Source organism: Chironomus tepperi, unplaced genomic scaffold (genome assembly GCF_022539635.2).
Source record: "Chironomus tepperi strain 1889 unplaced genomic scaffold, CSIRO-AGI_Ctep_v1 contig_137, whole genome shotgun sequence".
Lineage (NCBI taxonomy): Eukaryota > Metazoa > Arthropoda > Insecta > Diptera > Chironomidae > Chironomus > Chironomus tepperi.
In genome coordinates this window covers 1,997,219-2,010,528 of record NW_027226259.1, presented here as the reverse complement: position 1 = coordinate 2,010,528, position 13,310 = coordinate 1,997,219, and the positions used below count along the sequence as shown (strand labels likewise).

The 13,310-nt window shown below is 29.5% G+C and overlaps 1 protein-coding gene across 1 annotated transcript; it reads right to left on the bottom strand.

Annotated features, from left to right (window-relative positions):
- Positions 1–11,991: 11,991 nt before the first annotated feature.
- On the bottom strand, positions 11,992–13,310 carry LOC139087921 (acyl-CoA Delta(11) desaturase-like). The gene is made up of 4 exons (XM_070636891.1): positions 13,217–13,310; positions 12,672–13,146; positions 12,379–12,611; positions 11,992–12,323 (listed from the first exon to the last, which is right to left on the bottom strand). The coding sequence occupies exons 1-4, from the start codon at positions 13,308–13,310 to the stop codon at positions 11,992–11,994; spliced, it is 1,134 nt and encodes a 377-aa protein (XP_070492992.1).

Here is a 13,310-nt window from a genome sequence, read left to right as displayed (position 1 = left end):
TTATAGCTAAATTAATTTTAAAATTATCAAAAACTAATAAATTATCAAAAATTTTTATGGAATTTCTTAATTTTGTGTATGAACGAGACTAATTTGCTGTAAAATATTTCATCAAAATTTGTTCGTTTAACCTCAAAATTCTCTTTATTTTGTTTTGAATATTTTTTGCTATAACAGGATTTTTCACTCAGAAATTTTTCTGTTTCAACACTTTTCAGTGCCAGAAAATCTTGCAATTAATTTCTATCTCTCAGGTGCGATTCCACAAACTGTTCATTTGGTGTGGTTAAAATGCTATCATGAAAGCAATTTCAACATCACCACAATCACGTCGAGAGAATATTTCCAATTAGCGCTTAAAAAAGGAGAATTTCTCATTTCCACATCAAAGTGAAAAGTGTTTTGTGAAATGATTTATGGTTATGGTGTATAAATGATAGCTATGAATTTTTTAGTAGAAATGACAATGAAGAATTTTAATAAATAAAATGTGCATTAAAATGCATATATATTTGATGTGTACTATATTTTTGCCTATCCATTTTTATTTCAGATGTTGCACTACACATGTGATTAATCCTTGAAATATGATCCAGGTCAAATCAGATCATAATCAATGTAAACCAAAAATCCAACAGTTTTTCTTGTTCGAATAAATTTATTGATGCACTTTGATATCAAATAAATTTATATGGTCAATGATTTATCATTGTCGATAGCTCGGATGAAAAATATGTTCAGCTGCTGCTAAAATGCCACTATCATAGGGTTGCACTACCGCAACAGAAGCGATAACAGCAAAAAGTCACACAATGTTTGGTTCATACATATCCACGTTTGTCCAGAATTTGTAGCTATTTCTTGATTAATGGTTTTGTAATTAATTCGACAAAATATTGCACGACCATTAAACTTGATGGACATTTTGTTTTATTTATGTTTACAGCTTTTTCCTATGTCACTCTATGATGTCGTATATTTCATTTCTAATTTTGTGGTTATTATGTTAGTTTTTTTCAAATATGTATTCAGTCCTGTAGTAGCTGTTTAAGAAGTTTGTCATAAAATCTTAATCCAATGGAGGAGAAATTAGTGTGATAGAATGTAATAAAATGATTTTACTTTGAAATATGTATTACAAACTAGAAGTATACCTCACCAAAAATATTGACAATATACTAATAAAATACTGCTGCATAAGGAAATATTCTGAATTAGTTAAGAGGCTATATTCCATTTTCCTTTATGATGTATGCATTTAGAGATGATGTCACTTTGATGGACATTCTAGAAACTGCTTGAAATTATTAAAAATAAGAAGTTAAGACACTTTAGTAAGTAGTTGAAAGAAGTAACAAATCACCACTAATTTAATAGCTGTTTCTTAAAACAACCAGCTGATAATCAAATTATCACCAACTTAAGAGTTTGGGTGGTCATGGCAATAATCTCAATCCAAGCCTTTATTATAACAGACACTGAAGATAAGAGGACTATTGAGTAGTCTTTCATTGTCTATTTCAAGTGAAAATTTTCATTCAACACCCAATATCATAGATTATAAAGTTTTGTCTATAAAACCACTTCAAAAGATTCTTCTTCACAAAATAATTCACAAAGCTTCTTTTGAAACGAACAGAGGAAATATTCAATGAATTTTATTCTTTTTGATTTAATTTCATTCAATATTTTTTTATTCACACCTCACAAAGGCAAATTTGAGAATCAACAGAAAAATTCCTTGTGAAATAAAAAGAAGAAGAAGAAGAAGCAAAAAATATTTCAAAAACTTTTATTCGTTCTGTTTATTCATCCATAGCTTGTTGAATTGAATTTTTCTTTCTCGTTTTACTCGTCTCAAGGATTTCAAATCCACATAAACCGCACAGAAGAGAGAAAAATAAGTTTTTTGCTTGCCACAAAAGAATTTTCTTTCATTCATTTTCAAACATGCCCACATCATCTTGTGGTCTATTCTGAAGCTGATCAAAAGGATGTTCATTGTGGATGACTCGATAAATATTGTGACATAAAAAATGCATTTCATGGATGATTTTCTAAGAATTTTTTGCGATTGAATAGCTAAGATGAATTATATGCTGTAAGCATTGACAATGCAGCATAAAATCAATGCAATTTACCTTTTTACAGTTGCTGCTAACTGTGCAGTTGTTTGGAAAAAATATTATAAGCAGTGTGAAATAATTTTTATTATTGTCACCCAAGAGAATGATTTGTTGTGCAAAGCATACGCATTGAAATTGAACAAAACAGAAAGAAATCTATTGAACGAAACTAATGAATAAAGGAACACACACAGAAAGGAAAGGAAATATGACCAATTATATTCCTTTATTTATTTATTTATTTGTGGGTTGTGTCATGTCATTAAAATAGCTTTTTATTCTCTTCTGAGGTGATTTTCAGTTTCATTTTCTATATATTTGATGTCATCAATGGCACCACAGGAAAGGATTTTATTGACATTGTCAACATATGTAGGCTACGCGTGAGAATTAAGAAGAATAGTAAATATTTTATCGATATCGATATAAAATCAATTTTTGTCATTTACATTATTGTAGTATAGGCCTAATTTTGGTAATCCTCAGCATATGGTAAGCAATGAGAAACTAAATTCTAGACAGTAAGCTTTATTGACCTAGCAATTCGACCTTCAACTCTTCCGTCAATCAATGCATACAGAATAAATAGGCTTTATTAGTCAATTAATTTAACGAAAAAAAAACTCTTTTTCTTTAATTAACAAAATTGTTTGGAACTGACTGTAATTTTTGTATCAATAAATAAGTTTATGTTGGCAATCGGAAATTTCTATTTAAAATTATTCTTCATGAGTCATAATCTATAAAGAAATGACTAGTACAATTTAATGCAACAATAATGCGTAAGTTTATAAAATATGTATACAATTGACTATGTCAAATATATCCTGCCAATCAATATATATTCTACAATTTTGGCATCAACATAAATGATGACGAAGGTATATTGACAGTTATTTTCATTAGAAACAAAGAGAATGAAAACTAGCAGTGAAAAAGAAAAGAAGGAAAATTTATGAGCCAAAAATTGATTGAAATCATTCCATAGAAAAAAAGAAATTGACAATGAAACATTCGACAATGAAAGGCAAATAACGCATGAATAAAATAAAGAGAAAAAGTCATCAATCATTATTGCAAAGCAGCTGGTCATGGTCAGACAATAATAAAAATAATAAACAATACAGGCAGTGAGCGCCACATGACGCAATGGATGTACTTTTCATATATTTATTTTGTGGATGTAGAAGAAACAAAAAAATAAAATGCTAATTAAAATCCATTGTTTCTCTATGTTGCCAAGTCCTCCTGTGTGCATAGAATGGGAACATTTTGCGGCATAAATATGAAATTTTTCTGTTTAATTGAAAAATAATATATAACCTCAGCGAATGTCATAAGGGAGTAGATGAGAATGTGATCTTTATGACTTCTACCCTCATATATATGTATGCATTTTTTTCCTCTCTATTCCGTTCTCATAAATAGAAAATAATTTAAAATATTTCAAAAACGTAATTAATTTTTCATTTTTCTTTTTAAAAAAATTATAACATAGTTCAACAATGCACATAGCAAAAGCATATACCATTATCACATAAGTTATGACACAATCATGAACATCGTTATGCACTTAACAAAAGGTCGTTTATAGAGAAGAAATCTGGTGCATAGAATTTATGAATATTATTATTATGACATCCCTCATAAATGTGCTCTGCTCCTGAATACTTATATAAATGTGAATATTATATCACTTAAAACTTGTCGTTCTTATGACCTATCTTTTCCGTCAAGTTTTGGAGACTACAGTGATTTTATTCTGAACTAGAAGATGAGTTGCTGAAGAAGATTATTCTTAGTGTCATAGCCTAGAAATGAACGTATTAATAATTTAAGAATGTTTAAGTACAGAAGCTAAAGGATTTTGAATATTTTACGATCACGACAAATGCGTTGTCTATTCCATTCATAAAACTTAATCTAATCATTTGGTGCGTTTGTTGTTGTCTTGTTTTCTTCAATTTTATTGTGTTTTTATTTCTTTGCAGCTGTCGCTAACCATATCCGACATATTTTGCCTTTTTTAATTTTAATTTTCTTACAATAAAGATCATGATGATGTTTATGGCCTATGTGCTCATGTTCAGTGAATTTTGTAAAACTGTAAATTGATAACAAATTTGTTTTTGTTTCCTTTTTTCATAAGACGCCATACCATAGTAATTTATAGTCACAATTTTTTATGTTATGCTTTTAACACGAAATAAGAAAAAAAAATCCTCTCTTCTGGTTACAAAAAGTGTCAAGTGTGAAATATTGTAGAAGTTCTTACTCTATCTCACTCTCTTATTTTTATCAGGAACTTGTTGAAAGATAATCTTTTGTCTTTTCTTTTGCATTTGTAGACAAGCTGAATGTGACAAAACATTTTGACCATTTTTCCTTCCAGCATTAATTCATGGGCTTCTTTCACTTATCACTTCTTATTCCTTCTTGGGTTTCTCAAGAATTTGTAAGGCGAGAAACAATTGCCTTCATTGTGGATTTCTCCTTTTTTTGTTTCTAAGATAAATGGATAGATGATAATAGGACAAATTTTTTTAATTGTTGAAACTTCTTCGAATTTGCAACTTGACCGTTGTCATGGTTTGGGGCTAAGCTATAATTCATATGAAAATAATTGTAAACGCTGGACATTATGGGATCTTAAAATGTCTTGTCTTAGCTATGAAACTGGAAGCACGAACATCTCATCTCTTGAATTTCGAGAACCAAGAAATTTAAAGCTGCAAAGATACTCAACAAAAACCAGAAGCTCAACATTTATTAATTTAAAGTTTTATGAGTAACATATTTTTAAATGATTTAATAAAAATTTAAAAATTGTAAAGATAATAAATACAATATGAACTTTCCTTGCTCATTCCATTCATAATAGTTTGTGCCCGAGCAGCACATCATCAACACAAAATCTTGAGTAGTTTTAAATGCTATTTCTTTTACAATTCTTTGAGTGGGTTGACTGTTTGAAGAAACTAATTTTCATATGCAGTCTGGACCTCAGACGAGATACAAAATTCCCATTGAAATCTCATCACTCAATAAAATGATTCTACATAACAATGAGAAAGAAAACTTTTTAATCTTATCAAAATTTATGTTCAAAATTTCTCAACATATTTTTCTCTCATGTATTTTCTAAAAATTTATCTATTTTTTATGGACATTTTAGAGAAAAGAGGATCTACCCTCCTATAAAAATTGTATTTATTAGTGTCTTTAGGTCATTTTACAATTTATCTTGTATTTTTTTCTATTTTTTATTTAAAAAGTAAAAAATAAAACTATAAGAAAAAAATAAAATAAAAAATTACAAAATAGTCCCCAAATAGAAATAAGAATGAACACAATGAATCTCTTTATAGTGGTTTAAGTCATATAACCATAAAACATGGGCAATAAAATGTTTTGTTAAGGAAAAAGTAACATGATGAAGGTCTTCAAATTTTTTAGTACATCTAGCAAATGAAATAATGGTGAATTGTAAGAAATTGCTGTAGATGACACGACCGCCCAGGTGTTAATTTTCGTGTTTATAGTTGCGCAATCAATAATGGAAAAAAGAAATCATCTCAAAAATTAATTTGAAGTTGACAGCAGCTGAACATTTTAAAAAGAAATCTGATCATCGTCAATCGCATTGTTATCAAGCATAAATGTTATGGTGGTACAAAATGGAACAATGAAAAAAGGCAAGAAGTCAACATTTTGTGGTAGCTGCATAAACTTCACATTGTTCACATTTTTTTGTGACTTCTGTGAAGTTCGTTACAATTTTAAATTGAGAACTTTAAAGGCAAAACTAAATCTTATTAAAGTTTGAAATAGTCTGTAAGTCGTTTAGGCAGTAATAGGCAACCTGTGTGTCGACAAAAAATGTTCAGAATACCATGAGCAGCAAGGTATGCAGCGAAAAATGAAAGGTTGCCCAACACTGCGTTAAGATGTGCATTAATAAAACCACAAATAAATCATATTTAAAACTATCTTCAATAAAGTCTTCTTTGTTCTTCATATTTTATAAAGGATGTACTCAAAACTAGAAGAATAAAAGTCGTCTTTACAATGCTCATTTTTTATTGTGGGTTTCAGAACATACTTAGTTACATAATCCTTTTAACATTTGGCATCCAGCAGTGGTAGGAAAAGAAATAATGGCATTAAATCCCAATGTCATGCACACATTAAAAACTTTAAAAAAAGAGAAAAATTTTCTTCTGTTTTGTGTTTTTGTATGTGGATTATAATATGCTATATAAAATTATGCTTGAAAAATTTTTATTATGGAATCGTATAAACATAGAATGGAACGGCAGAGGAGGATTTTATCATTTTATACTGTGCACAACAACAATAATAACAATAAGAATACAATATAAAAAGAGAATGAATTATTACTGTTTGGACTAATAGTTTACATAAAATAGTTTTACAGCAATTTGTATCAGTTTAATGTTCTTTTAGACATAAATATTTGGAAACGTAAAGGAAAAAAAAACTTTTTTTATGTGGATCTGAATTAAACATGAGAACAATGCTGCTTTTTTCTGGTGCTCTATAGTTCATATTGACTCTTTCCTAGTAAAACTGTTGGGTTTAGTTGATATTTAGTGGGTTTTTAGTGTCATAATGTTTATGGAACCGAAACAATAATAAAAAATGAACAGAACATTGTGGAGGACGTATCTAGGCCTCAAACAATGTTGATGCTGATAATCATTAAAATTACTTTCATTGACCAAAGAAATTAATTACTTTTAGGAAAACTTTTCTTTACATTCTTTTTCTTGGAAATGCCATGTTGAAAGAATTTTAGATGAGAATTTCCCAAAGAATTCTCAAAGGCCTTTTTAAAAGAATGTAACAATCCGTAAGCATTTACTGATGTAAAATAGACTGCCTTCTCTAGCATTGTCCTTCAAGTTATCCATGGCAATGTTGTTGTTTTTATCAAAAATTTGCAAAAATAACAAATTTTAAAAACTCTTGTCACATTATGTCTGTCTCTAGAATTCCCCGATAGACTTGTTATTACATTAATGCTTTACGTCAAGAATCATTTAGCTTCCTTTCGAATTTATATATTGTGTGGTCAGCAAATCGTATTCACTATTTGATTAATTCATTCCACGATACTGCGACTGAAAAAATATTATGGCGACAAAAGGGTGTCATAAATTATCATGTTCCTTACCAACCTTCATAAAGTTCATCATAAACCGATAAAAATCGACGTCATGCGACAAAATCAATAAAAATCCAGGCACAAGGCAAAATTCCCATGATTATTTCATAATTTATATTAATATAGAAATTACGCTAAAAATTTTCGGATCCATTGATTTTTATAGAAGTTCTCAATAAATTAGTTGCGGATCTTAATAGAAACATTTCCAAAATAAAATGTTCCCACAACATAGCTTATTGACTTTTCATCATTCTTTATATTATTGACATGTACATGTGGGCAGCGGCAGCAAAAAATCATTTTTTTAAAATACTCATATATAAATTCAATAAATGCCCTCATCATATGGCGCGTATAGATTGGTCTATTACATGCAACATATTTATATCAATATAGAATCATCAGTAGGACGTAATCGATTGAGAGATTTCAGAAATTCGATAAAACAAATATAAGAAAATTTATGAGAAGGACCCTCAGAAATTGAAAATAAAATATTTTAAACAAAAACTCTGTAAAAAGGGAATCAAGCAAGAAGAAGGGATAAGAAGAGTCATAACAATTAATTAAATTTTATCCATTGACCTTACCCTTATGTTCAAATTTTCAATTCCATCTATTGAAAAAAAGGAATAAAATCTCAAAAATAAAAGTTTAATGATATCTCAGCCCCCACATTCATTCAATTTCATTAAATGGAGCATTCAAAATTTATGAAACTTCCATTTTCAGCCAACAATACCACACATGCAGGCACAGAAGAATAAGAGCAAGCTTTATCATAGTGTATTTTATGTGAATAAGCTTGATAACAATTCAAATTTACATTCATCAAGTTGAAATTAAATTTGCATGAGAATTTATTGCGATAAAACTTTCATGTTTCATTTCCATAGCTTTATTTCCCAATTGTTGGCATTTCTTTAATTCTGACGTGACCATAGAACAATTTTATTCTGGATTTTATTTAAACATTTTTTACGATATTTGATATTTTGAGCCAGCTTTTGCTGGATTTGCTATTTACATATTAGTTTCTTAAGAGAATTATTGATAGCATGGTCCGTTGATAATTTGCATATGTAAACTACTAAAGATCAGAATCCGGAGTTACATCGTATTAATAGAATTTATAGTTTTCACGTGGAATTAGAATTGATCTATTAAGAATCTAGTTAGGCAAGCCTAATGGTATATTTATTTTCTTCAACAAAAATCACGTGAATTTGCTTAAATTTTGTTAGAAAAGAAAATTAATATTCAATTTAAATACTTTTTATAGTTACTGCAACATTTTTTAATTTACATGAAAAACCTATTAATTTTTTACCACAGACCAAAATTATTAGTGCTAGTTTTTCATTTCCTTTATTTGACTATAACATGTTGAATTACATTCTCATATAAAAACGAATTCTCGAATCATAAAAGTTAAATTTATGCAAGTAGTTTTATTGAAATTTTTTATGCACAATTTTTTTATTTCCAGACTTTTTTTTCCTTATTTTCATTTTCTCGTATTTTTTTTATTAAAATCCATAAGTCAAAAAATTACAAAAGTCCTCGTGTTATTGATCGAGGGACTTAAGCGCATTTTTGTCCCAGCGATCAGTAATTGATTAATAAGTCAGTTCTAGACCTCAAAAACATGATCTGGTAGGATCCAGTTCACTTCCAGAACAAAAACACAAGATCCAGTATGATCCAGGTCACTTCCAGACCTAAAAGCCAAGATCTAGTAAGATCCAGGTCACTTCCAGACTTAAAAACCAAGATCCAGTAAGTTCCAGGTCACTTCCAGATCTTAAAAACAAGATTTATTTAAAACTTCCAAAAATTTAAGAACTTCATCATTTAACGGATTTTCATAATTCAAACCTCATAACGGTCAAAAAAATTCAAACATTGTTCAGTAAACACTGTAAAAACATCGACAAACATTAAAAAACACTGTAAAACAATGAAAAAACGTGTTATTGTTTTTGTTGTTGTTGTATATGAAAATTAAAAACTGTTAATTATAGTATTTATGCGTTGATTTGAAACTTCTAAATGACCGATAACCCAATAACTTGATAGAACGAAGCTATTAAAACAAACCAGAGCTCTCTACGATGTCTAGTTTTCGAGATCTCGCGTTCCAGCCGACCGACCTAACGAACGAACGAACGAACGAACAAAGTGCATTATTAAGCTACCTTTTTGAAAACAAGTTTCAAAAATGCGCTAAAAAGCATATTCCAGCCACTGTGTTTCTTTTCGTTTCTTTTGCTGCCAAATGACGTAAAAACTCAAAGAATGAAGAAGAAGAAAAATTTCAGCATATTTGCATTAAATATCTTGGTTGCTTATCAAACCACTCAAACATACAAATTTTTGCTGCTTGCAGTATGTTTCATGACTGATAAGAATTCATTTGTTATTCATCAAAAATTTTTCTTTTCTCACATCATAAATTTCTCACAATTTATTTTCATCTTCTCGATTCCATCACTCGACATGATGAGCAACAACAGAAGTAGAGTATTTCCATACATTTGAGAGTAGAAAAAAGAAAAAATGAACAATGAGAAATAAACATGAAAGCATAAATAACAATCTCATTTGGGAAATTCTTTTGATGAACTAAATATAGAACAGGATATAAGTTTTATCCTATGAAAATGAGTGCAAATTGTGAAATATTTTTAATCTTCAATCATTTTTCATCCAAGCACTTTTGTTTCTTAATTTCTGATTGCACATGTATTATTGTTATTCAGTGAATCCGCAAATCTAAAGAATAATACCGACTTTGTCTGTTTAAATAATATTTCTCATCACTTCAAACCGAGTTTCGGCTTCTTAATCCTTAATATTGTTAGTTTTTGTTGTAGACAAATGACCGAAGGGAAAAAATCACACAGACCTTTTTGCTATGTATGATGAAACTGTAAAAAAGGCAAAAACATAATCAAACAAGACAAATAAAGCCAATTTAAGGAAGCCCTAAGACTCCTTCTAAAAAAACGAAATTGAAAGGAAATCTTCAAAAAAAAAAAAGCAAAAAGACTAGCAGCATCAGCAGTTAAGATGCCCAAGAAAGGTAAAAAACAAACAAAAATGATTTTTTTCATAATCATCAGCAGTTTTACTTTTGAAGGAAAGATTAATGAAGCAAATTGAAGGCATGTTGGTTTTTAAGGGTAGACAGGCAAATATTTTTTGTTTGGACTGTAAATGATCTTGAAATGATAAATTCCATTTTTAGTTATAACGGACTCAAAACCAACATTCCTATTCAATTATCGAATTATTGATAATTACATGACATAAAAATATGTTTTTAAGAAATTTCATACCCTAATTCTACCTTTGAGTTATTTCATGCTGCTTTGTGTATTTATCATGTCTTCGCATGTGGAACTGCAGACGCCGAGAAAAGAAAGAGAATAAAGGATGAAAAGTTCCTTAATTGAAAAGAACAGAGCGGCAGTTGTTTGTTTATTTCTCAAACTTTTAATTAACTTTTTCTCTTCTTCTACAGAAATTTATTTCCATTTTTCATTGCAATTTCTTGCTTTTTGTCAATAGATTATGTTGAAAAATGCAAGCTTGCTGTCTGTAATTACATCAAAAGTACTAAAAGAATGTTTGTTTGTAAGTTAATATGTAAACTATATGCTCAAAGAATACTTTTGTAAAGTCACATGCTTATAAATTTACTTTATCATATCTGTAACATTCTTGATTTTGCATACTACTTCTACATCCACCTTGATGTTCATTACATTTAATATAAATATTGACAGTCATTGGTCATTGTTCGTGCTATTTTCAAGTTTACTCATATGTTCACGTTGCATTTTTATCGTGCCTTCAGAAAATTCTCGATCATCTTATGATCAATCATCTTGTCTGTGATATAATAATTGGGCAGATGTACCGGAAGATGTTACAACACTAAATCCATATTTGCATCTGAGTAATAAATTTCAAATGTTATGAAACTTTACTCTTAAAAAGTATCAACTGCTTAGGGCTTATGATAAATAAACAGGTTTGCCTTCGAATATTATAATTTAATCCACGTGTGTTAACAAAGGCATAGGGCAATAGCCATAAAAAGACGAGTTTTATAACATCCAATTTCCAATAAATCTAAGTGGAGCAAAGCATGACGTTGTCTTTAGCATACGCTAAATTTATTAATTGAATTTGACAGACCTTGATCTTAAAAGAATCTCAAAAAAAAGTAATATTTTAGAGTTATTAGCGCTTTTTTATCATTAATACATCTGTTCTTTTGCTGACTCATTTCCAAAAGCTGATAAACATAAGTAATATTATTAGTTGCACGTGTTCATTTGGAAGGTATTTTATTGCGAAATAGTTTTTTTTGGATAATCAGATGAAATCATGCCCTTAAATTTATATGATAATTTTTCGTATAAGGAGTTAAATTTATTATTATGGAATTAAAGAAGGTTAAAAGACTATATTTATGGTTATTAGAGAGATTCTCAGAAAATATGATACTATTTTAAAGCGAAACACAAATGGAATGCAAATCATACAATCTTGCCATACCTTCTGTTTATTCAATGAACTTAAAATGAATGGATTTAAATATTTAATCTACTAAATACATATCAAATGAATGTGAATATCAATAATTAGCTTTATGCACTTTACTTATAACACTTTAACGTATTTCATATCTTCAGTATTCATTTCTTTGTCGCCAAATCCCCAGAAATGCTCAGTATCCCTAACTTTATCTTTGTATTCATTATTATTATTATTATTATTGTTGATTTCAGCTACTTCCTTTGAAAATGGATGACTTCCATCGCCAGTTCTAAGGACTCTATTTCTGATTATATTTTCTGGTACAGTTTTAAGCTCAGTTGCCCATCCCATCCAAGCACAAAAGTCAATAAAAGCAGACGAAAGATTGTACTTATAGCTTGGTGATTCACCAGTTTTGTAATCCCAAGGAAAGACGTGATGATAGTTGTGCCAACCTATATTAATTACATTGTTTTAACACAAAATTTAACTAATTAAATGTTAACTTACCTTCTCCTAGTGCAATAAATCCAACTAAACGCGAATCGGTTGGTGATATATTCTTGTCGTATGGTTTCATACCCCAAATGTGTGCGACTGAATTTACACACCACACAAAGTTAAGAATTATTATGTAACGAAACAGATTTCTGTTCCATACAATTGAAAAACTTTCACCGCATAAGAGCCCAAGGTAAACAGGTATGACGAAATTTAAAAGAAAAGCTAAAGGTATATAGTACCTGTAAGGAATTTCGTATGAATCAGTTTATGTACATTTTTAAATTTTGAAGATCACTCACTTCTTTTGAACTATAAGCCAAGGATCATTTTCTAAGTCACTCATATCAACTTTCTTTCCTTGTCGAATGACTTCTGGATGCTTCTTACACATCAACCATCCCACATGCGAGAAGAAGAATCCACGACGACTGTTGTATGGATCAGCATCAGTGTCTGTAAATTTGTGATGAACTCTATGATCACGAGCCCAATGTAACACGGGTTCTTGCGCGGACATTGTTTGACACGTAATAAGGAAGAATTTGAGGTATTTATTTGCCTTGAATGAACGATGTGTAAAGTATCGATGAGCAGCCACAGTTGTACCCATTCCTGTTATGATACTGTAAATCCATCCAATAGCTACTGTCATCCAATGTTCAACAGGATGAAAACAGCTATAGATTCCAGCAATATGTATGTACGCAAGTAAAAAGACATTAACCCATTTTATTTGAATCTTATACTCGGAGTTAGAAATATTTTCGGCATTATCTGGAGATTAAACATTACACAATTTATTTTTTTTTAAAGTAAAACTAAGCACAATTTTTATTTCACGAACCTTTAATTTTCCCATTTTGAAAATGGTCATCAAACTTTTTCAAATGTCCATTTTCTTCCTTTACTGGTACTGTTTCAGTCACTACTCTCTGCAT